We start from the raw sequence: 23,866 nt of genomic DNA, 5'->3' as shown, positions 1-23,866 counted from the left end.
AGAGGCCAGGGGTCGGCCCCCCAGTTCTGGGTCAGGGCAAGTGGAGTGGAGGAAGGAGGATGCCCCCATGGTGGCTAGCGCCTCCCCGCAAAGCCCAGCCTCGTAGCTCCAGCCGTGTGGACAGGCGGCTCAGGGAGCGGGTGGCAGAGCCGCAAGGCACTGGCTGCTCCAGGCGTGGGAAGGAACGGGCATCACAGGGCCCCTACAATAATGGGGCGACTGGCTTTGCACTCATGTTTTGAGACTTCATGCTATGATCTAAAATACTGCTTTTATGGGGCGTCTGGGTGGCACAGCGGTTAGGCGCCTGCCTTCGGCTCAGGGCATGATCCTGGCGTTCTGGGATCGAGCCCCACATCAGGCTCCTCCGCTATGAGCCTGCTTCTTCCTCTCCCACTCCCCCTGCTTGTGTTCCCTCTCTCGCTGGCTGTCTCTCTCTCTGTCAAATAAATAAATAAAATCTTTTAAAAAATAATAAAATAAAATACTGCTTTTATAAACTTGGAATGGACACAAGGATGACGGAGCCAGAGGTTTCCTTCGTAACCTTTCTCTTGAACGTCAAGTCCACAGTGTGACGGAAGCCCCTTGTCTTTTCCTCGTGGGTGTTGGGAGGCCAGGGCTTGAGGAGGACAGCAGGGAGCAAAGCGTGGCCTGATTTCAGACATGAGCTCCCAGCCATCCGGTTCCAGTTAGAGGGGATTCAGGAATTTAAGGCGCAGACCCTTCTTAAAGGGGAAACACACATTTCTGCTTTCCCACGTGCCCTCCGGAGGGGTGTGTGGGGAGACCACTCCAGGGTCAGGCAGGGTGGGGACACCTGCGGAGGAGGAAAGCCCACAGACCCCACCTGACGGGGTGCAGACCTGGACCACCAGGAGCCCGTGCCTGGGGCAGAGGGACAGGGTCCCGTAGCGAGCGGTAGCTGAGTAACCAGGGCGCCGCTGCCTCTCCCTGCGGCCTCCCTTGCCCAGCCGGCCTTCTGGCCTCCCTGCCAGGGGCACCCGGTGGCTGAATTCCTCGGCCCCACACAGAGCAGTGAGTGACCGCAGCCCTGCCAGGCAGACGTTACGGGGTTACAAACCCATTTTGCAGTGGATCAAACAGGTGAAGGGGCAGGAACTGGCTCAAGGTTACCCAGCTGCGGGTGGTGGGGAAGGAGCCAGGATCTCGGTGGCTCAGGGCCCTGAGGCTCCACGCTGCAGGTCAGGCCGGGGGCTCGCAGGGCATGACGGGCGCATATTAGGTTCCCGTGGCAGCACGTGAGACCCGTGGATGATGGCCTGGTGAACGGAAACGTTCCCTGCTGGCAGCTGTCTGGCTCTTAGCATTGGAGCAGGGGCTGAGATGGGGTGTCAGACACCCCTGCTAATTCTTTCTGGAGTGCTGTGCTCCACTGGAGTCCCGCCCCTGCCCCCCTGCCTGGCTCCCCATGGTGCGTCCAGTGAGGGCTGTCCCGTCCCTCCCCCACTTGCCGGGTGCCCTGCTGGCCAGGACTGCACGCAGTTCCCACCGCCTGCCCTCCTTTCCCCCGGGGCCTGAGTCTGACCAATCCCACATCCTCCCCGCTCTCTGGCAGCCCAGCAATAGGGCGCGAGCCCTGGGGATTTCAATGGCTGTGCATTTCCTCCTTCCCCATCTACTCTGCCCTTTCGGAGGCCAGGGCCACTCCTGCGAGGGGGACAGCCAAGCCCCCCCCCCCGCCACGTTTCTCTGGACCACGGCTGGGTGTCCCGGGGCAGCTTTCCCTGCGGCCTGCTGGTCCTGACTCCTCCTCCAGGACATCCGGGGGCTCTGAGGCCAGAATGCTGGCCTTTTTGGGGTTTTGTCTTGTTGGGTCTGCTGGCTCTCCTAGCCCCCCGAGACCCAGTGTGCTTCTGATTCTGCAACCCAGGGTGTCAGGCCCCTCCCACCCCCTCCCCCTCCATAGACAGTACCCCCCCCAGACCCAGGGGGGGCTGTCGGTTGGTAGCCGGTGGCTGACAGCCTGCTTATCCGTGCGTCCCCACTGGACCCCAACAGTCTCCACGTTCCCTCGGGTTAGGGTGGGAAGTGTCAACATGCGGGTGATTTCAACTCCTCAGAAAGACGACCATGGACAGAGGAGTGAAAACCTTTATTTTGAAAAGTCGCGGACATGGACCCAGTGAGCAAAAACACAAGGAGTAAAAATAAAACTAACATATAAAGAGGGTCTTCAACAGAACGTAGAACCAATCACTCCCTTGAGGAAAACGAGCTTTGGGTTGTGTTTGTTTGTTTGTTTTTTAATCAAAAAACACAAAACACATCACTTTGTGTCACTGGGTGGCCTAGGGGCCCAGGCCTCCGAGTAGATGGGGAGGGGGGTCTACAGGATAGCACCTTTGTTCTCAGGGTTCTCAGGAGCCCCTTTCCTGCTGTTGGCTGGAGATGCTGGAGCTCACCCGCTCGCCCGGAGCTCCGCAGGCCAGGGAGGCAGAACCGAGGTCCGAGCCCTGAGCAGGGAGGACCCTGTGAGGAGGGGCTTACTCATCGGGGTGAAGCTTGAGAAATCCCCTCACCCTGGCTTTCCAAAAACGAAGGGTCCACCCTCTCGCGACGTCACCAGCAGACTGAGCCCGTAAATGAAATGCTAACTGCAGAGTCGGGTAGGGTTTGCGAGAAAGATCAGGCTGGGAGGGGAGCCAGTGCTCAGGCGACCCCCCCGGAAAGGCAGAGAGGTTCTGGGGATTCAGGGCCTGCAGGAGATCTGGGGGTGTTAACACGGAGGGGAGGGGACGGGCCGGCGGAGTCCCGGGACCAGCGGGTGGGGAAAACACACGCCGCTCTTCTAGCCTTTGTTTTAGGAACACGTAGCCCGTCGTTGGTCGGGAACATCGGCGTCACATTTCACTTCCTGTTGTAGTGGGGGGGGAGGAGCTGCCCAGCGCTAGCCCAGCGCCACCTTTCTGGACACGGTCTGGTAGAAGACGCCACGCAGCAGGGCCTGGTAGCTGGGCACGCGGAACAGGTGGCGCTCGCCAAAGGCCACGTCGTACTCGGCCGTCTTGCCCGTGACCAGGACGCGGATGTGGGGCTCGTTCACCTGGCGGCCCACCACCACCACGAAGATCTCGATGTCCGCCCGCTGGGCCTCCTGCACCGCCTTCTCGATGGCCGCCGCCGTGGCCCCCTGGGAGTTGCCGTCGGAGAAGAGCAGGAGCCTCTTCTTGGCTTCGCGGGACGAGGCCTCACGGTAGAAGCGCGTCACGTAGCTGAGGGCGTCGTTGACGTCGGTGGCATCGTTGAAGAAGTCCATGCCGTCCACGGTGCTGGCCAGCACGGTGTAGTTCTGCAGAAACTGCAGTGAGCCGCGCTCCGGCCGCTGCTGCCCGGGGCCGCTGTACTGCACCACCGCCACGCGGACGTCATGGGACGGGTCGGTCCTGCCCGCTGTCAGGAAGCGCTCGGCCAGCCGTTTGGCAAAGCGCTTGGTGGTGTCGAAGTTGTGGCTGCCCACGCTGGCCGAGCCGTCCAGCAGGATGGTGATGTCGGCCGGGGAGGAGAACGTGACTGCGGGATGGGGGTGGGGGGTTAGGGCGCGGCCAGGGCCTCCCGACACGGCCGCCCTCCGACCTTCCTCTGGGAGCCCCTGCCAGGGCCCTCTGCACACCCCAGGTACTCACTTGGGCAGGTGTAATCTGGACATTTCTTGTCTGTAAAAGAGAAAAACACAGCATGAAGCCAGTGACCTTACGGACCACTCTTCTATCTGTAACCCCCAGCAAGAGGGCACCAGAGCACAGGGGTGGCAGGCGCGGCGTGGCCACACGCACAGGTGGGGCTCCTGAATGCCTGGCGTGTGCCGACTCGGCCCCCTTGGCCCCACCAGCAGCTGAGTGTCCCCTTATTCAAGAGTCGTTCTTTGCATCTTAGGGCCACCCCCCCCTCGTTCTATTTTGTGGTCTTTGCTCCAACTCCTTGTGGGCCCCTTCAGAGGATGGGAAAACGGAAGCTCAGGACAAGGATGGTCTGCAGGTCAGACACCCCATGCCGCCCTGTCCTAGGGTGATGCTGATCAGGTGCCGGCCACGCAGGCACATCTGACCCGAGCAGGTGTCTCCAGCTGTTGACCAGCTGCCTGCACCGTGGACCCAGGTCTACCGCAGGGCAGAGCCCAGAAGGACATGTTCTGAGGTGGGGGACTGGGAGTGGTCTTGGGCTCCAAGGCCACCCCCTGTGCAAGTGTGTGGATGGACCACAGTGAGTGGGAGTGCTCCCAGGACAAAGTATGAGAAGCACAGGGCGGCCCATGCTCTGGGGACCACCTGCACAGAAGCCGGGCCATGTGGGAGCTGGGCCATGTGGGAGCTGGGCCACGGCATCCTCAAGCAAGACTGCGGGGCTGCTTGTGCAGAGGCCTTGTGTTGTTGGCCGGGGATCACGGGGAGCTAGGGGACAGCCGCGTCCCAGCTGCCCCGATGCCGTGTCCCAGCACAACTGCGTGGACGGGTCCGCGAGCCCACCTATACAGATCTGGGTGGTGACGTTCTTTAGGAAGTTGTCCTCCAGCAGCTCCGCATAGTTCTCCTTGACCAGCGAGATGCCTGGCCGGCCCTGGGGTGCCAGGCCTTGGCAGGAGATGACGTTGAGCTGGTCAGAGCCCGCGACATAGCCGAACATGTCCTTAATGCCCACGGAGACCACCTGTAAGGGAGGGACGGTGTTGGCACGGCCCAGGGGGAGACGGCGGCGGTCTGGGGTGGAAGGTGGACGCGTGGGGCGTGGAGGCGGCCCCACCTGGATGTCCGGGCCACAGAGCACGCTGAGCGGCGTGGTGTCCCTCTGGGTGTCAGAGCGGCCGTCGGTGATGACGAGCGCAATCCGGTTGTTCTGGGTGGGGGGCAGCAGCTGGTTCCGGGTGTACTGCAGAGCCTCTCCCGTGAACGTGCCCCCCGCCATCCACCGCAGCTTCTTGACGGCTCTGTGGGGGGGGGGCACCTCCTGTCAGCACCGGGGCGGGGCTCAGGGTCAAGGGCGGGCCTCGGGGGCCACAGGTGCGCGGGCGGCCGGGCACATGGCACTCACTCCTTGAGCTCCTGGACGTTCCTGATGTTGGCGTCCCTCAGATCCACGTGCTCCTGCATCTGGTTGTGGCTGTACTGCACCACGCCCGCGTGCGAGTGGCCGGGCTCAAACTGCACGTGCCACACACCCCAGTGAGGAGGGGACGCGGGGCTCCCAGCAGCCACCCCCCACCCCCCGTCTGTCCCCGGCCGGCCTGGCCCGCGGACCCGCGGGACTCTCACGCTCCGGTGGGGGAAGGTTACTGCTTTTGAGAAGTGCAGCCCCGGGGCCCAGCCGTCTTCTGGCCCGGGGTCTGTGCAGGGCCCTGCTCCCTGGGAAGCCGCGGGCGGGCCTGGCTCACCTTGACCAGCTCGTCTCTGCTCAGCCGGTCGAGGACCTTGACGACAAAGTCCTTGGCTATCTCGAAGTTCTGCAGGCCAATGCTCTCCGAGCTGTCCAGCACAAAGAGGATGTCGATGGGGCCACACTTGCACTCTGCGGACAAGGAGAGCGTCAGTCCTGGGGGCCTTCTGGGGCCCCACTCGGCAGAGCCACCCCCTCCCGAGCCAGGACCCTGGGGCTTCTGTCCCCGCCTGTGGCCAGCCGTGCAGGTTCCTGGGGCGAGGACGGGCGGGCCAGCGCCCCGAAGTCATGGTGGTACGAGGGGGCTAACACAGGAGCAGGGAGCACTCGAGAACCGTGCTAATGACTCACCACAGCAAGCTGGGGAAAAGAAGAGAAACAAGGAGTTACGTTCCAGTGGAGACCCCGTGTCCTAGTAGAAATCATAAACCCTCAGCAGGGTGGGCTGCTCTGCCCGGCGCCCCGGCCACCCTGGCAGACCAGCAGGGGTGACAGTGGCCTGGCCCTGCGTCCCCCCCGGGGAGTTCCTCGTGAGTGGGGCACACTCCCGCCCCCCTGCTTGCCCCCCACCCCACAGTTCAAAAGATCCCTCTGTGAGCACCAAAGGTAGGTGGGACCTAATTCCTTCCAGTTAAGACACTTCTCCAGAGATGAGATACTCACAGCACATTTTCATGATGATGTCCAAGATCTCACATTCCTGTAGGGGGACGAGACACGCGCACCGGGCTGAGCGGACCACAGTGGGATTCACTTTTCAGGGTGTTAGGCACCCAGGGCAGGGGCACCTGACGTGGTCACTGATATGTGGACACCCCATGTCCCTCCATGATGATCACATGCTCCCCTGTTGCTGTCATGGTGCCCCACCCCCATGGGATCCATGGCCGGAGCGGTCAGCCCCCCAAGGACATTCACGTACACCCACTTACATCTGGCCCCGGCGGTCCTGTGTGTCCTGGGGGTCCCTGTCAGAGGAAGGACGGGGGGAAGGTGGTAAGGGCGCATCGCTTCCTGAACTGTGGGTCTGATGGAGCCCTGAGCAAGCCTACCCCTCACCCTCCAGGCCCTTGGGCCGACCCCACCTCCCTTTCGGAGCCCCGGAACCCCTGCACACTAGGGGCTGCTGGAGAGCCCGATTGCCACGTGCTCTGTGATTGCTGGGGCAGCAGGTGGGCTGGGCACGGGCCTGTGTGGGGCTCTCCGGCACTCACCACGGGGTGGACGGTTCATTCCAGTCTGATTGTGCCGTCTTGATGGACAGGGGATGCCGCCCCCCAGCCCGGCACCCACCCTAGGCTCTGCTGTGCTCTCTTCATGTCTCACCTGGTGACCAGCTGCTCCCCCTTCTCTGAAGCCCTCACAACCCTCAAAATGGCCCATTCCCTTCCCTCCCGTCAAAGGGCCAGCCTTCTTGAAGCCTCCCCCAGAGACCTGCTCCCCGGTTCTGGCTCAGACCCCTCTGAAGCCTCAGAATTTCAGGGTGCCCGACCTGGCTGGCCACGTCACTCACCTGGGGGCCTTCGGGTCCCCGGTACCCCTTTGCTCCTTTGACACCTGGGGGTGCGATGTCATTGTTCTGGAAGGAACGGCACAGTGTCACCACACACAGCCACACAAGCCAGACCAGCTGCGACTTGTCCATCCCCGGCCCCTGGGTCTGGTGCCCCCATGCCCGCCCGCAGAGCCTCAGCAGCCGAGGTCGCACGAGGCCGCCTCCCTGCACACCCCCCAGCAGTAGCAGCCCCTCGAGGGGATTTCATAGCTTCCCGGGCGGGCTCGGCACTCACGTCCTCTCCAGGGTCTCCGGCTTCTCCCTCATCCCCTTTGAGGCCTGGGTAGCCTTTAGTGCCCTGCAGGGGACAGAGGAGCACATGGTCAGAGGGGCAGGGAGTCCTGGGGAGCCGGTATGTGTGTGTGGCAGGGACCCTGGCCCAGGGTTGGAGTGGGTTGCACCCTGGGGAAGCAGGCCCCTGCAGTGGGTGGTGGCCAGAGACACATCGCCACTCAGGTGAGCCCCTCGGGCAGGCTGGCTGTCGCCCAGCCCCAGCACCCAGCGGTCCCTCTCCTCCACCAGATTTCTATTTTAAATCAGTTCTATTAACTGTAAGTCACAGCACTGCGTTTCCTTTTTAAGAAGCAGAAGTTTTAAAAGGAAAAGATAAAGGAGACACTGTGCCCCACCTGGGGAGACAGAGGCCATGCACCGGTCAGAGGACACCCCAAGGTGTGGGGTGCAGTCCTTGGGAGCCCAGAGAGGAGGCCAGGCAGGGGCACCCACAGATCGAGACACCCATGAGAGGGGCCTAGGCGCCGAGACTGGGCCAAGGATGCATGTATGTTGCACATGTGTGTGTGTGAATGAGCCAGCAGCCCGACGGTGGGCGTGTACTCACGTTTATCCCGGGCGGGCCCCTGCTGCCTGGATAGCCCTGCAGGGAAAGACAGGACAGTCACTCCAGGCTCCAGTTTGGCCGGGGGAGGGGGCACCCCATGGATAATCCCGGCCGTCACGTCCTGGTCCAGCCCGTGGTCCTGAGCCCACCCCAGCTGGTCCAAAGGGGATGATGGGGCAGGAATCTGGGGTACTCACAGGGAAGCCAGGGAAGCCCTCGGTGCCGTTTCCGGGTGGACCGTCTTCCCCCTGCGGAGAGGAATTGCCCAGGCTCAGGATGGTGCCCGAGGGGCTTCACCAGCCTGGAAAGCATGCCCTGCGTGGGACTGCCCGGCCGTGCCGACTCTGCAGCAGGAGGGGCAGTGCCTGCGGTGACCACAGGGACCTCAGTGGCTCCAGCAGCCACGGTGCCTCCGGGCCCAGGGGGACAGTCGCCTGTGGAGAGGGCACCTCTCCGGACACCACGACTGGGACCCTCACACCCACACGGAAACTTCCTGGCAGAGGCCCGCGGCTCGAAACCACAGCTTCCGCGGCCCCAGCGGCCAGGCGTCAGCCCCACCCAGGCCCTGAGCCCTTGGGACCGCCACTCACCCTTTCACCCATCAGCCCGGGGTCTCCGGGGGGTCCTGCGGGCCCTGGAGCTCCTCTGGAACCCTAAGGAGGGGAGGAGTGGGTTTGGGAAAAGTGCGTGGACATCCAGGCAGGCTCAGAGGCACCGCACCTCTCCGAGGAGAATGAGCGTGCGTTAAAGAAAACATCGTGTTTCCACCCAACAGCACAGCAAAGATTAAGGGAAGGATTTTTACGTCCACCATCCTGAGGCTTCCCGCAGGCTAACAGACTCCGTGGGGAGGCCGTACCTCCCGCCCAGTAGCCCGCCCAGGGAGCGCCCCCAGGACACGACCAGAGAGGGGACCCACGTGCTTGCGGACAGTCACCTCTGGGACTGGGAGTTCCAGACAGGCCAGAGCCCCAGCCCCAGAGCTCAGAGAAGCAGAGGGACACAGCCCGGTGGGGCCGCGGAGCCACGTGTCAGTGAAGTTTTGCAAAATCATTAAGGGTCTTAGAAAATGTTCAAAATGACAAAATTAAAAAAAAACCCAAAACTTTGTGAAGCCAAACTTATAAGGCTATTGTGCAAATAAGGAAAACAAATTGGGAAGAAATAAGCTAAAATGTTCACATTATTTATCTCTGGGTGGCCGTATTTTAGATTTCAATTGTTTCATTTTTTTTTCTGCATTTTCCAAGTTTCCTGAAAGACACAGATACCACGAAATGCACTAAACCATCTGTGTGTGTACCTAGACCGGGGTGGGGGGCATTCTCCAGTCCTACGGACCCTCCCGGGGTTGGGATGTGCAGGTGGGGTGGGGGCAGGGCACTCACCTCAGGCCCCGGGGGCCCCTCATCACCTCGGTAACCTTTAGGTCCAGCGGGGCCAGCCTCTCCCTGCAGAGAGGGACACGCCAGTTATACCCCTCTCGGCCCACACCAGCCCTGCCCCAGACCCACGCAGGCTGCTTGGTCTACACTTCTCCTTGGAGGCCAGCTGCCTGCCTTCCTGGGTCCAGAGTCTCGGTGCCCCGAGCACATAGGGACATCCCCGGCCAGGCCTGAAGAAGGGGCGAGCATACACCACGTGTGGGGCCGCCTGGATGCTCTGGACCCTGCCAGGGCCCCAGGCCTTGGCATCACACACAACCTGGGACTTTGCTCGCCAGCCAACTCGGGGTTCCTGGAGGGTGGCCCCAGGGACTTGAAAATGGGGGCCAGGAGGGACGATGGGGAGCAGAGGCCCTCTGTGCCCTCGGCCAGGCCAGGGGGAGGCGCGTCCGGGCCCCATGAGACAGGAACACGGCGGCTGCCACGCTTGGGGACGTTTCTGCAGCTGCCCCAGCCGCCGGCTCGTGGGACGGGTGCCTCCTGGGACACAGTCTGCGGGCCCCGCGGCCCCTGGCAGGCCATGCTGGCGTCCACACCGGGAGGTGCTGGTGCCCACTGCAGGGACAAGACGAGGGAAGAGGCGAGGCCAGGACTGTGACCTTTCCTCCAGTTTCTGGATTGCTCCATTGCTGCATCTTGGGATTTGGGAAAACACATTTCCCAGAAACTTCCGCACAGACACCGTGGTGCAGAAGCTAACTGCCCCGAGGGTCCCCAGGCCTGAGACGGAAACAGCGCTGAGGCCGGCAAGTTGGATGTCCAGTGTGGACAAACCCAACTCCAAAGCTGCCTAACCCCTCGATGGGGGTTTGGGCAAACAAGCGGCCGCGGAACCAGTCAGATGCAGACGCTCCCCAGCTGGACCACGGGCTGGAGGGACGCAGGGGCCTCCTCCCCAGCGATGCCATGGGTCCCTCACCCCCACAGGCTTTGGTAGCATCCAGTTTTTAGTGACAGTGGCCCTGAACACTGGAAACTCAAGAGCAAACCCCAGTGACACTCTTCCTTGTAGTGTTTTATGCTGTTAGTGTCTCGAACAACTTCCTGAATTGTGATGTGGGGAAAGGACCAGATAATCGGGCAGCAGGATGGTCGCCAGCTTGTCCTGGCAGCCGGACGACCGCTTGGGAGCAGGAGCACGGGGAAGGCAGGGGAGCCTGGGGACGTGGCGGGCGGCAGGAGCAGCCCCCTGGGACTCCTACTGTGAAGCCCACGATAGCTGCTGTCATGGGAACGGGGGCATGAGGACAAGGGCAGCAGGCACAGGGATTCCGGAAAGACAAGATAAGAGAAGCTAAAATCTAACGCTCACATCCTCTATCACCAGGAAAGGTCGCTCCCGCCGTAGGTGGTATTGTGAACACAGGCTCACTAGTCACAGAAAAGGCCACGCCAGCTCAAGCCCCCTCACTTCTAGCCCGAGGAGATCCTCCAGATGAATCAAAGAGGAAGCCAAAAACGCAACGAAAGAGGTGAATGTACTTGGAATCTTATAAATGAGCAGGACACCCTAAGCGACAAGTCCCCAGGACAGTCACAGGCAGATGGCAAAGCTGGAAAAGTGTCTGCCTGCCGAGAAGGGCTTCCTGCACATTGACGCGGAGACGTGGACTCCACAGAAAATGAGCAACTGAAGGAAGAGCCAGAAAGAGGGGCATGGCCTGGAAACCTCAGAGACCACGCTCAGGAGTCCCCACGAATACAGGAGAGCACTCAACTCTCTCCTGAAGAGCAAAAACACACAGATGAAGTTTGACGATCTCTCGTGTTGGCAAAGGTGTGAACACAGTGGCTGTTTCATGCCCTTAGGGGGAATGTAAGGTGGGGCTAGATAAAGTAGAGTTATCTGGCAAATAACACACACTCACACACTCGCTCACACATACCCTCTCTCACACACACACTCACATCATTTGGCTAAGAAATTATGCGTAATAAGAATTTATGCTTTGGATGTAGCCTTGTAAGTATTTCAAGATGGATGGATGGATGGATGACTAGATGGATGGAAATAAAGATGGATGGAAGGAAGGATAGATGGGAGGATGGACGGATGGAAGGATGGATGGATGGACAGATGCAAAGAAGGATGGATGGAAGGAAGGATAGACAGGTGGATGGATAGATGGATGGATGGAAGGAAGGACAGATGCAAAGAAGGATGGATGGATGGAAGGATAGACAGGTGGATGGATGGATGGATGGATGGATGGAAGGAAGGATAGACGGGTGGATGGATAGATGGAAAGAAGGATGGATGGATGGAAGGAAGGATGGGTGGATGGATGGATGGATGGATGGATGGATGGATGGATGGATGGACAAATGGAGAAGTAAATGAGCTGACAGACAGACGGGCCGTGATATTTATTACAGAATTTTTCTGTAAGCAAAATCCCGGACACTGTCTGCACACATGCGGACAGGAGACCAGGCAGGACCATTCAGCAAGTTTACAAGTGGAGTCCATGGGCGCCGACCTGGACAGTCCCCAGGTGAAGAGCATTGCAGGACAATGCTGTTTGTATGAACAACATGTATACCCCGCACCCTCTCACACACTGTGTTTTTTCTGGAAGGACTCTAGAAGAAACTAAATTTTAGAAGAAAGTAAAATTGATCGTTGTGTGTGGAGATGCAGGGACAGGAGAATTCTGCTTTTCTCTTGCTGGAGTTACAGATTCAACCACTTCTCCAAAATAGGTGAGATGGCCTATTCACAGGGGTCTTTGGTCTACAAGCCTCAGAACTTCTACACCTATTGTATCGGAGAGGTATCATCTGCCTTTCCTGCCGGGACGGGGGAGAACCAGATACTCAGCAGCCTCGGGCTCCCAGCCGGCAGCTCCAGGGCCACGGCGCCTCTTCCCCTCACACACGGCCACAGGCCTGGGAACGGCCGGCTCCCAGCAAGCCCAGCTTGCAATTATGTGGGAGGAAAGCCTCCCACCGAGCTGGTCTCGAAGTGGGTCCGTGCCCCCTGCCACCCCCCCACACTGGAAGGGACCCAGGTGCACTTTAATGGTCCCTCGGGAGACTTGGCTACCCTATTGTGGCTGCTGCTTCTTTCTTGCTTTTTAAATTCCTTTTTTGTTAAAATCCCAATTCCAAATTTCTCTCCACAAGAAAAGCCAGCAAAAAGACTTGAAGCCACAAGCCAAGCCCCACCAGAGCCCGAGGCCCGGCCCCTCTGAGGTCGGCCCCCACTGTCCGGAGCTCACCCACCAGGAGGCCGTTCCCTCCTCCTGCCCACTGGGAGGGCCCCATCCCAGCTCCACAAACCCCTCCCTGCAGGCCAGGCAGCCGCCTCGTTCCCAGTGGGAGGAAGTTGGGGATGCCTGGCAGGCGACCCCTATCACAGAGCAGGAGGCAGACTGCGAGGGTCTGGGCCAACCAAGGGGGTTGCCTGAGGGGCTGCAGGGAGGACGTGTCCCACCCAGGCCCTTCCTGTGCTCTCTCGGGGGTGGTCACCCTAGGCCCGTAGCCTGGGAAGCAGGAGAGCCTCAAGGTCCACCCTGTGGGGGTTTCCGGGCTCAGACACCTGGAACAACATGGCCTCCAGGCAATGAGGCAGGAAGGCAGACCCCGCCCGGTGTGCTGGGGATGAGACCTGGTCCAACCCTTTGCTTCCTTAGCCTCCACTCCCCTCTCCTCTCCCAGCATGATCTCTGGAAAGTATCACAACCAGGAATTCTGGAAACTTCTATGCAGGGACAGTCCCAAATCCACCTCCAGCCAGGATCTCACACCTGGATTCCAAATGCTGAGCAAGCCTCTTCCCCCTGGTGCCTCCTGGGGGCTCAAACATGGTCTCTGCTGTGGGGTGACCTTGCCCCGCCAGGCCAGGGGGCAACCCAGGGGTCCCAGGGTCCCCTGCTGCCTTCTTTCAAAGCCAACTGAGCCAGGGCAGAGGGCAGAGCTCCGAGGGCGACTGGGGGTCTGCTCACTCAGCTCTGCGTCCTGGCAGATGCCTGCCAGGTGACAGGCAGCCTCTGACTGTCCCTCTGAGCACGGAGTCCCTGGGGGCCACAGGAGCTGGGCCGCCCCGGCTGCCCCTGGCCTCCTGCAGCTGGCTCCTGACCCTGGGCATTCCTTGCAGGAACCCCCCAGTCAGACGTGGAAGGAGCCCTCCCTTAAATTCGGGGGCTGCTGTCGGCCTTCCTGCTGGCCCGAGGACAGAGGCCGCCCCACCACCCCCAGACAGCTTCCTACCGGGTCTCCAGGGATGCCGACAGGGCCTTCTCGTCCCTGGTCACCTTGGGGTCCAGCTTCGCCCTGGGGAAGGATGAACCGGTGAGTGAGGAGGCCAGGAGAGGTCAAGACGCTTGGGCAGCACTGGGGAAGGCCAGGCGTCCCCTAGGTCTCCGAGCCAGGAAGGGCCACTCTCCACCACGGGCCTGGCCTCAGCCTTCCTCCCCGGTATTTAGCCTGCTGTGGCCACGCGCACAGCCTCCTCGAGCCCCGTGCGGTTTCAGGAGGCTGCAGTGAGGAGGCTCCTGAGGCCTGGAGGCAACCCCTCACATTGGCTTCTTCTCCAGGCAGCTCCCTGACGGGCCCCGGGGCCCAGAGCTGCTGGGGTGCTCCCTGGGGTGCAGCCTGCCCTTCGGTCCCATTTCCCGAACTCAGCAGGGTAGCTTGGGAGCGGGCAGGCCATGCTATCCGTGACGTCCCTCCCCAACCCCGGAGCTGTGGGCTGTGGGGTTCTGGGGACCGTGAGAGCAGGGGTGGGGCAGAAAGCAAATCTCTCTTGCAGTGACCTTGGCCTCAGGCTGAGTTCGCTCTCCCCCTCGGGACAGCTGGACACCTGTCCTCAGGAGGAGCGGCTTTGCCTGGGTGGTCACAGCAGGTCACATGCCTGCCCGACAGCTGCGAGGCCTGGTCCACACCCCAGGTTTAAAGAGCACCGTCCCCTCCTCCGGGCTCCGGAACGTTGGGGGTGGCGCCTGTTGCCCCGGCCTCTGACCAGGCACAGCCAGTCTGGCCTGCCCTCGGGGTCCTGCAAAACCTTCCCAGAGAACCACGGGGCCAGAGAAAGCTCCGGAGGGAAGTGGGGGTGTGGGCGGCAGCTCGGCGAGGCGGCTGGGCCGTGGAGACTACAAGGCCCGAGGTTTGAGTGGCCTGGCTTCCTAAGTTTCCTTCTCTTCAGGTTGTAGGAAAGAATCTTTCAGAGCGGAAGCTCGTCTGCAGCGTTAACGGAGCCGCTGGGGGAGCAGCAGGCGTTTGGGACCATTCAGGTGTGTGATGGGCATGAAGTAAACCGTGCCGTGTGCGAGGCCGTGCCGCGACCTCAGGGACAGGCGAGCGGCGTTGTAAACAGCGCTGTGAGTGCTGCGTGCGGGGCACACCCTCTGTGTCCCGGTGTGATTGTGTGTGTGTGTGTGGTTTCCTCGGACGCGCTGGTCCCCAGGGAGGAGGGGAGAGGAGAGAACCCTGCACTTTGCTCTCCTCTTCTGGACCTACACCCCCCTTCTCCTGGCCTCTCTCAGGCCCCTTGAGATGCCCGGGGCCAGGGGGTCGGGGCTGGGTGTTGGGACTGGGGGTCCGGGCTGGGGGCTGAGCACAGGAACTCCCACATTTCCTGAACCAGGAAGACAACCTTTGGGAAAACAGCAGGTGAGATGTGGGTCACCTGAAATCTGGGGCTAAAGGGACCTGGTGACATGTGTCCTGTGAGGCGGATGGCCTGACCCCGCCTGACCTCAGGCTTTGGCCCCCTCCTGGGGCGTAGGGTCTCAGCTTGAGAAACAGAGACTCACCGGGTCTCCCCGTGGGCCCCGCACACCTGGGGTCCCCCGTGGTCCTCTTTCCCCAGGGCCGCCCTGTGCAGACAGAAGCAGAGGGAGGCGAGGCCGCAGCTCAGACTCAGCACCGAGGAGGGGTGCTCGAGGCCTGGGCGGGGGCTGACCTCTCCGAGCAAGACACCCCATCCTCACAGACACCGGCGTCCCACCGAGCTCAAACAGGAGCTCTGGGGCCTGTGAGCCACACCGGCCACTTCATGGTGAGACCCAGGGCCCAGACGCCACCCCACCCCACTCACCCTCTCGCCGGGGGCACCGTCCGGTCCCGGGTTTCCCTGGGAAAAGGGGAACAAACAACATCAGTCAGTTTGGGAGGGGCTCTCTCCTTCGGGCGGGGAGTTGGGAGCAGGAAATGGAACGTGGGTGCTCACCTCGTCACCGGCTTCTCCCTTCTCTCCTGGGGGACCAGGCAAGCCCGGCTCGCCCTGCGGGGGACAAGTGTGGAACCGTTTGTCTCTGACCCTGCACTGGGCCCAGAGCTGCCGCTGGCCCCTGCTCCTGGCAGCCCCTCCCAGGGCCCACCCGCTTGCCCGGGGGCTCCGTGAGTGCTCACCTCATCTCCCGGGGGCCCCGTGTTCCCTGGCCTCCCGGGCTCCCCGTCAGCTCCCGGGGCACCCTGGAAAGATCCGAAAGGTCAGCGTGCGGTGACCCTGCTCTGGGGCACAAGAGCCTTGGATGCCGAGGACCCGCCCCACCCACCCACGTCTCTACACAAATCCCGCCTGAAGCCACCTGCCCGCGGCACCTGCTGGAGTCAAGCCCGGCTCACACAGAGCCGCGAGCGTCCCGAAAAGTCAGATCGAGGGAGGCTCCACACAGCCATCGGCCAGATCCTGAAGTCGGCGTGGTCAGGACGCCTTTGGAGGGTCACCCTTTCCCCGCCATCTCCCCTAGCACTTCGTGTCGCTGAAAACGCCGGAAAACTACCAGCCACAGAACGCCGTGCTCTAACTTAGGCTCAGAACCTCGCGTCCTCCTTCTTCCCTTTTCTGCCCCCTGGCAGCCATCAGCACCCCGTTCAGTCGTAAATCGTGACGTCTGCATGAGCAGACGGATTCCACGCTGCGCGGACGCGTGGGCCATCTGGTCTGCTGCAGGCGGGCAGCGTGCGGGCACAGGGTGCGTCTGAGGCTCCGTGACATGGGGTGGCCTTCTCCACCCCAGCGCCCTGCCTGCCCCCACGGAGGCCTGGGCCTCGGACAGCGGGTGGAGAATCTGCCTCCGGGAAGGATTTCTGAGTCACGCTGGGTAGGCTGGGTAGGCGGGGAAGCCTGACCGCGTCACTCACCTTCTCTCCTTTCCGTCCGAAGGCACCCGCGTCACCCTTGGGCCCGGGGGGTCCTTGAGCGCCCTGGTGAGAAATCGCAGGAGGTCAGTGCTTGGTCTTCATCAAGCAGCCATTGGGCTGGGTGCAAATAGGTCAGACGCTGGAAAGGTAGGTCTGCACGCGGTACGGCCCAGCGGTGACTTCTTAGGGCCTTGGGAGCAGGGTGGAGTCCCCATTGGCTCCTGAGGCCTTGGTCTTAAAATTTCAGTGACAGAACACAACTTACGTCGAATCCGGGCGAGCCCTTGCAGCCTGGCAGGCCGGGGTACCCCGTCTCGCCCTGGAAGGAGGAGGCAGATCAGCGGCCAAGACTCTCGCTCTGGTTCATCTACTCCCTCCCAGGAAAGACCCGCCAGGATGGTGGTCTGAACTCGGCCAGGAGGCTTGGGGTCCACTGGGCCCGGGGCTGGCAAGAAATGTCTCCTGCCCTTCCTGCTGCCGCCAAGTCCCCCGCCCTCCCGCCTCACTGACTTACCTTCATGCCGTCCACACCATCGATGCCACGCTTGCCCTTCTCGCCCTGCAAGGTGCAAAGACCAAGGAGGGGTTCACAAAGGTCAGACGGTACCCCCTGGGGCAAAAGACGCATCCCCACCCCCACACTCACCTTGTAGCCCTTGGCTCCCCTGGAGCCCTGCAGAGACAGGAAGAGAGAGTGAGGGGGTGCCCCCAACATGAGGCAAGTTCCCTGGAAACTGGCAGGGGCATCTTCCCGGGGAGGCAGAGGAGGGCAGGATGGACCCCCCACCAGCGCATGGAGGCTCGGACACGACAAAGATGGGCAGTGTTGTCCTCACATGCGGCGGGGAGGGAGGGGCAGCTCTGGGCCCTAAGGACATGACCTGAAGGTCTCCTTTACTCACCTTCTCCCCTCGGCTCCCTTTTTCTCCCTACAGAGCAGAGGAGAAAGGGGGTGTCACTGGGGTCCCAGGGCCCAGTGCCCTGGGACAAGCCCAGATGTGTTTCAGCCGGGCCCCAGGAAGGGCTGGCTGATCTGAAAGAGGAGGGGGAGACACACCTTCATCCCCTGGTAGCCGATGGGTCCGAGGTCCCCGGGCCTGCCCTGGAACACAGAGGAGGTGGCCTGTTAGGCGCCCCTGGGGGCAGAGGCAGCCCCCTCCCAGTCTGCCCTGCCCCCCACTCTGTTCAGGCCTGTCAGCCAGAGAGACTGGGCTGGCTGACCATGGCCTGAGCACCAGAGAGCAGCCCTGGTGTAAAGGCTCCCCCTCCCACTCCTGGGGGTCTCCTCAGGGGAGCTCCTGGGAGGGGAGGGGGAGGTCAAAGGCCCCCAGGAGGAGAGGGGGGAGGGGAAGGTCTAGGACATCCCCCCCAGGAAGAGTTGGGGGAGGGGAGGTCAAGGGCCCCCAGGAGGAGAAGGGGTGGTCTGTGGGGAGACAGCCCTGGGCTGACCCCCACCTGCCCCACTGACAGCTGGGCCTGAGTGAAGATCTGGGCGGAATGTGCTGGAAGGGATGGCCGCGCACGCCTTCTGGGCCCTCACTGCCCTTGGGCCATATGCTCTGAGGGTCCGGCCACATGACCATGCTGCCCAGAAACCAGCTGTCTTCTAGAAGCTTCCACAGAACCCAGCTCCCCTCCCAGCTTCAGGCTTCTCAGTACCCCCACCCCCAAGGTCAGATGCTCGGCACTTGGCACTCACGGGTTCTCCGGCTTCTCCTTTCTCTCCTGGGAGACCTGGCTTCCCACGTTCTCCCTGGAACACAGAGCAGATCAAGGTTGGGGGACAATTTCTGTGTATTTCTAATAACCTGGTAGAAAGGACCCCTGATTTGCTCCCAAGAAAAGGATTAACAAGATACTCCATGGACCTTCAGGGTTCTCGGGGTGTCAGGCTCCTTCCCTGTCACCGTGGCCTGCCCTGGGGTTTGCGAGGTCAGGTGCACATTCCCACCCGCAGCCCACCAGGCTCTGTGCTGCCCCATGCTGGCTGGCCTGTCCCTGGACCTTTCTCTAGGGCTCCCGCCCCTGTTCCTGCTGCGAGTGGTGCTCCCAGGCCGGGGAAGGGGCCGGCTCAGCTCCTGGGGCCATGTTCATGTGGCTTCGCGGCCATGGAATCTAACATTTTCAGGAGTAAACAGAAGCCTGCACTTTGCCGAACTGTACGTGTTGGCCACTAGGCTGACTTTCCGTGCGAGCCACACCTGGCCTTGGGCCCCACACTGGGAGCCCAGACCAGAGACAGTGGGGGGAACGCAGGGGCCAGTGGTCAGACCCCACCCCCACACTAGCCCTGGGCCATGGCATCGGCCACAGGGTCCCTGTGCCTGGACTCTCTCCCCATTGGTGGGGGCACCTTCCCTCTCCCCACACTTGGTGTGGATGGGAGCTCCGCGGGGGTTCAGGACAGCTGCCTGGGGTCCCACTGCATCCCTAACACCAGGGCTTCAGGCCGCAGGGACATTCGTCCGGCACTGTACTGCACACGTCTCTCCCTCCAGGGAGGGGTCAGCCACTCACCTCGTACCCAGGGTCTCCCCGTGGCCCGGGAGGTCCTCTGGCGGGCTGCAAATCAAAGAGAAAGGTCAGCCTGGGCTGGCATCCGGGGTGACCCCAGAGGTGGTCAGGGTCCCCCACTCACCTGGCATTCGAAGGAGCAGCACTGCCGGAGGAAGGAGGAAGGACAGAGGACTCGTTAGAAAATGGGGCTCTGCCAAGGGCCCTGGATACCCACCTGCACCCCGGTACAGGGGACCCAAGGGAAGAAGGGGCTGGTGATGCCCTGGACAGCCGGTGGGGGGGGGGGTGTGAGGACAGAAGTGGGAGGGGGAAGGGGAGGGAGGTGGGGGGGAGGGGGGCAAGGGGAGGGAGGGGAGGGGGTGGGGGGCAAGGGGAGGGAGGTAGGAGGGGGAGGGGGCAGGGGAGGGAGGTGAGGGGGAGGAGGGCAAGGGGAGGGAGGTGGGAGGGGGAGGGGAGAGAGGGGCGAGGGGAGCGGAGAGAAGGGGAGGGGCTCCTACCACTTGTTCCACATTGTTTTTCTGAAAAGCGAAAGGGGAAAGTGGTGTTACTTTCTACTCAGAGCCGCAGGATCCCGCGGGGGGGGGGCGCCCCCCCCCGTGCCCCCCCTCCCCCCCGCCAGGAGCGAGGGCGGAGCCGCTACTCACGATCATGTCAATGATGGTGTCGATGGTCTGGGCGATAATCTCCTCCGCGTCCCGGGTCTGCCCCCAGTCAGCCGCGGTGAAGTTCCGTCGGTACATGTGGTCCGTGGCTATGATGCTCAGACGTGGCTCCTGGTGTGGACGAGGGTTGAGGCCGAGGACAGCGGGAGCCCGGCCCCTCCCCACCTCTGTGGCACCTCGCCTGCACCCCGGGGCCCCCCAGGCCATGCCCGGTGCCCCTGCCTGGAGCGGGTGAGGGGACGGGGGCGCCTACCAGGTGGTCGGGGGTGATGGCCACCGAGAAGACTTTGACGCCCAGGTGCTTGGCCTCGTTGACGGCGTCCTCCAGGCCCCCACACGGCTCCTTGTAGCCCTCCAGGGGGTGCCCATCGGTCACCACAATCAGGTACTTGTTCTCCTTCAGGTGGGAGCCCCTGCAAGGGGGTGGGCGGTGGTGAGGCCTCCACAGGCCTGGCCCCCTCCGGCCCCCTCTGACCCTGACAGCTCAGGGCACCTCTGGAACAGAGCTGGGACCCCCAAGACCGGCGGTGAGGAATCGGGGCTGGACGCCCTGCAGGGAGTCCCAGACCCAGTGCAACTCTCAGAGGCCGTTGGCCGTGTGGCCGGACAGGCTCTTTCTGCTCCTCGATCTGGGCTGGAGAGTGGGGCTGTGATAAGGATATTGAAACGGAAAATAAAGATTTGCAGGGTCACATTTCTCGAAAATTCCATCTTGGAAGATGCACATATCCCCAGGGGAGAGGCACAGGTCCTTGCCCGCCCGGAGGCACCCTGACCGCGGGACCCGTGACCACGGGGAGCGGAGGGGACGGCTGGAGAGCCACCCACGGTGGGGGCTGGGCCCCGGGAGCTGTGGCCGGGCGGAGCCACCCAGGAACGAATCCTCTCCCTGGAGGAACCAGGCCAGGCAGATCGTCCGGCCGGAGTGCAGCCCGCTCAGGGTGGGGCCTGTGCTCTCCCAGGAAAGCCCTTCCCGCCGTCCCGGACGCAGGCACCACCTCTGCGTGGTCAACGCGGGGCACTGGCTGGGACACTTCAGGCCCCGTGGGCCCCTCTCCCTTCCGTGGTTGAGGAGACGGCACAGCTCAAGGGGAGCAGAGGGACGCAGACTGACCCTTGGCAGCCGCGGGAGCGGGCTGGGTGGCGGCCACCGGCACGGCGCCCGCGAGCACGAGCAGGGTCCCGGGCAGACCACGAGACGCGTCAGGACGGCAGGGTGGCCGCGAGGGACACGCTCGGGACGCGGGAAGGCACAGGCCCCGGACGAGGAGCCACGTGCGGACGCAGGGCGCTCACCCCACAAGCAGCTCCTCCAGCCCCTTCTTGATGGCGCAGTCCGTGTAGGTGCCCTTGCCGAAGTACTTGACCGCGTCCACACTGGCCTTGAGCGCGTCGCGGTCGCTGGGCATGGGCCTGAGCGGGCTGATGATCTCGACCTCATCGCTGTAGTGCAGCGCGCCCGCGTTCCACACCAGGTTGCGGTCACAGCGGTAGTACCTGCAGCCCGCGAGGCCGGTGAGCCGGGCACCTCCGCGAAGGCACCGCCCACCGCCGGCAGCTCAGGAACCCTCCCCCGCGGCCCGTGTGTGTCCCTCCGCCGGCACTGGGGTCACCCATTTCACAGGCGGGTACACGGACGAGCCCGGTCACACCCCGACAGGGAGGGGCCGGAAGTGCAGGCTGGACTCCCCGGGTCCCTGCTCTGGGGACCACACGTGACGCGTGGTGGGGTGGGGGCGGTCAGGAGGGCCAGCCCCAGCCAGCGCGTGACCACCATAGCCCCTGATCTCCAGGGTCCTCGGATGAGGAGCTGTGGGCCCCTCCAGGGACAGGGGCCACCGGGGAGGGGCAGACCCTGCGTGGACGACAGTGGGGCAGGTGACAGGGCAGGGGAGGCCAGCTCTAAGTCAGGTTTCAGTGGGACACTCTGAGTGGCCATCTTTCCCTGTCCCTGTGCACCTTTGCCGGAGGCTTCCAGGGGTTCACCCTGTTGGGGCCCTGGGGGAGACGTGCCTGCCAGCCTGTTCAGCAGCCGGTGTGACCAAGGCCCCTACGGTGATGCTAACAGCATCAGTAGCAGGAAGAGCTAACCCCATTTCACAGGTGGGGAGACTGAGTCCTAAGAAATTGAGTAATGAGGCCAAAGTCCCCGGGAGGGGGTGGTGGACTCAGGAGCCCAGGCATTTTGGCTGAGTTCAAGGTTTCAGGTCATATGCCCCAAAGTGGGTGGCCCTCACCCTCTGTCCTTGCAAACCCTCAAGGAGGACTGGCAGCTGGGTACCCTGGTCCCCAAGTCAGCAGGTCATCAGGGACCAGGCTGGACTGGGACCAGGCCCTGCACAGGTGAGGGGAGGGAGGAACCCAGTTCTGGCCTTGACCCTCCCTGCATGGCCTTGCCGCCCCCCATGGGCGTGTCCAATTGTGGGTCACACCCACTGCTCGAGGAGCACCCCAGTACCCCATCCCCCCCCCCCAGGGGCAGATGCCTCAGACAGATGAGTGAGTGAGTGAGTAAAGCTGGCAGGCGCTCTGGGCCCCTTGGACCAGGACACTAGAACACTGGGAGGTGAGCAGAGGTCAGTGTCCACGAGGTGGCGAGGGGGGCCTCCTACAGGCACCGGGTGGAGCCACAGAGCCTCCCACCACCTCCTGAAACCCACTCAGTTGGGGGGCAGGGAGACGCGTTTGGGGTCCTGGGAGCCCCCATGGCAGCACTGCCCCCCAGGCCCCTGGCTGACCAGGCTGCCATCTGCTCCTTCTCAGACTCAGCCCTTTTCTGGCCCGTGGGAGCCGCTGTGGATGCAGGAGGCTGACTGAGTGGCCTGGTTCACAGCAGCCTTCTAGAGGGGAAGGGGGCCCGGCTCTGCCTGCCGGGCCCCTGGGCCCCCCACCCTTCCCGAGAGGCTCACGGACCTTCGGGCCCTCCTACCTGTCTCTCAGGCCATCGATGAAGCGCTTGGTGAAGGCCTTGACCTTGTCCACCAGGGCTCCGTAGGGCTTCAGCCTCAAGGCCACGCTCTCCGAGGTGTCCAGCACGAAGAAGAGGTCCACAGGGCAGTCTGGCCAAGCATGGGGTGGGGGGCCTGAGGCTCATGCCCTGCGCCCCGCTGGCACAGGGAGGCCACCTCCCCCGAGCGTGGGCCTGGCCCCAGCGAGGGAGCAGGTTGACCGTGAGAGCCCCCACGCGGGTCCTGGGAAGCCTGCCTGGCTGGGGGGAGAGCCACCACGCCCCGGAGAGCAGGGAGCCCCGCCCTGGCCTGCAGGACCGGGCCGTTTGCTCTGCACTGTCCCTTTAAGCATCTACAACTACCAGGGGCACCACCTCCCGGACAAGGTGTGAGAGCACAGGGGCCCCGGTTCTTGACAGCCTGCCCGGTGGGGTCAGATGGAAGGAACCAGGGAGAGCGCTGAAGACTGAGGCCGGGATGGAGTCGCCAGCGGTTACCCAGTCCGGCCTGACGCCCCGGGCTGTGGGGAAGCATGAGGAGCCCAGGGCCCAGGCCCTGCTGGGGGCCACGCCCGGGAATTTCGCGACCCCCGCGGCCCCACCCGTCATTGGCGCGCACGTCGGGGGAAGGGTAGGGTCAGGTTCCCGCAGCAGAAGCAGAGGGAGAGGTGCCCGGAGTCACTCACCCTGGAAGGCCACAGCCCTGGCGTTGCCCGAGACGTCCTGAGCGGTGGCCCAGCAGGCCTGCAGCAGCAGGGGGAGCAGAGCGCGGGCCAGCTTCATGTTACCGCCCCAGTGTCACCATCGAGCGAGGGCAGGGGTCCGGGTGGGCCGGTGATGACCAGAGGGCGAGACAGGAGTTGCTCTGCTCTCCACCCGGCGAAGTCCCAGCCTTGGAGGGAGGGCGGGGGGAGGGCGGGAGGAGGAGCTGGGGCGGGGGCGGCGCGGAGGGCGGGGGTCTCCCGGTGAGTGAGTCACCGCCCACCGTGCTCTGCTCCCGCAGCTCTGACCCAGCGCCCGGGGCCCAAGCCTTCGTCTCCCGGTTTGTGGCAGGTCCGTGGGCTCCCCGCGCACAGCAAACGGCCGCGGAGTTTAAGACGCCGAAGGAGAACGGGCACCACGCTGCGGATCTCCTCCAAGCCCCGCGGGGTCCTTTCTGACCAGACACCGTCTGGTGGAATTAATCAGCCCGGAAGCGCCGTGAGGTTGGCTTAAGCTTTCCAACCCTTTGCTCTGTCAGGTTTCCCAGTTACTGCTCCTGTAAGCCCTCCTTCCCGGGTTGCTCAGTACATATTTGGGAAAGACCTTTCAGGTTGTACTTCGGGAAAGCGAAGTCAGCCACGGCGGCAGGAAGGCCACGGGCTCGCGCCCCACGCTGCTGTGCGGCCCGTCGCACGTCTTGTATGTTACATGTCT

At 63.0% G+C, this 23,866-nt stretch overlaps 1 protein-coding gene across 1 annotated transcript; it reads right to left on the bottom strand.

Annotated features, from left to right (window-relative positions):
- Positions 1-2,097: 2,097 nt before the first annotated feature.
- On the bottom strand, positions 2,098-23,359 carry COL6A1 (collagen type VI alpha 1 chain). Its single transcript, XM_045776955.2, has 35 exons — positions 23,137-23,359; positions 22,433-22,562; positions 20,800-21,000; positions 19,757-19,916; positions 19,486-19,614; positions 19,339-19,359; positions 18,963-18,983; positions 18,842-18,886; positions 18,024-18,077; positions 17,382-17,426; positions 17,227-17,253; positions 16,971-16,997; positions 16,839-16,883; positions 16,590-16,643; positions 16,325-16,387; positions 15,590-15,652; positions 15,408-15,461; positions 15,276-15,311; positions 14,992-15,054; positions 13,448-13,510; positions 9,179-9,241; positions 8,381-8,443; positions 7,985-8,035; positions 7,788-7,823; positions 7,182-7,244; positions 6,905-6,970; positions 6,324-6,359; positions 6,055-6,091; positions 5,743-5,751; positions 5,390-5,523; positions 5,050-5,159; positions 4,762-4,945; positions 4,488-4,668; positions 3,648-3,677; positions 2,098-3,534 (listed from the first exon to the last, which is right to left on the bottom strand). The coding sequence occupies exons 1-35, from the start codon at positions 23,231-23,233 to the stop codon at positions 2,912-2,914; spliced, it is 3,084 nt and encodes a 1,027-aa protein (XP_045632911.1). The 5' UTR covers positions 23,234-23,359; the 3' UTR covers positions 2,098-2,911.
- Positions 23,360-23,866: the final 507 nt, after the last annotated feature.

Source organism: Ursus americanus, chromosome 4 (genome assembly GCF_024610735.1).
Source record: "Ursus americanus isolate L20-20 chromosome 4, mUrsAme1.1.p, whole genome shotgun sequence".
NCBI classification, from domain to species: Eukaryota; Metazoa; Chordata; class Mammalia; order Carnivora; family Ursidae; genus Ursus; species Ursus americanus.
Note: the sequence above shows the minus strand (reverse complement) of the source record. Positions and strands in the feature narration are given on the sequence as shown.

Excerpts from the sequence above, each read along its gene's own strand:
- COL6A1 (XM_045776955.2), bottom strand. The coding sequence starts at position 23,233 with ATGAAGCTGGCCCGCGCTCTGCTCCCCCTGCTGCTGCAGGCCTGCTGG. Across the intron at positions 16,998-17,226 it reads AAGGGAGCCGAGGGGAGAAG|GGCTCCAGGGGAGCCAAGGG; the intron begins GTGAGTAAAGGA and ends CTGTCTCTGCAG. Across the intron at positions 4,946-5,049 it reads AACGTCCAGGAGCTCAAGGA|AGCCGTCAAGAAGCTGCGGT; the intron begins GTGAGTGCCATG and ends CCCCCCCCACAG.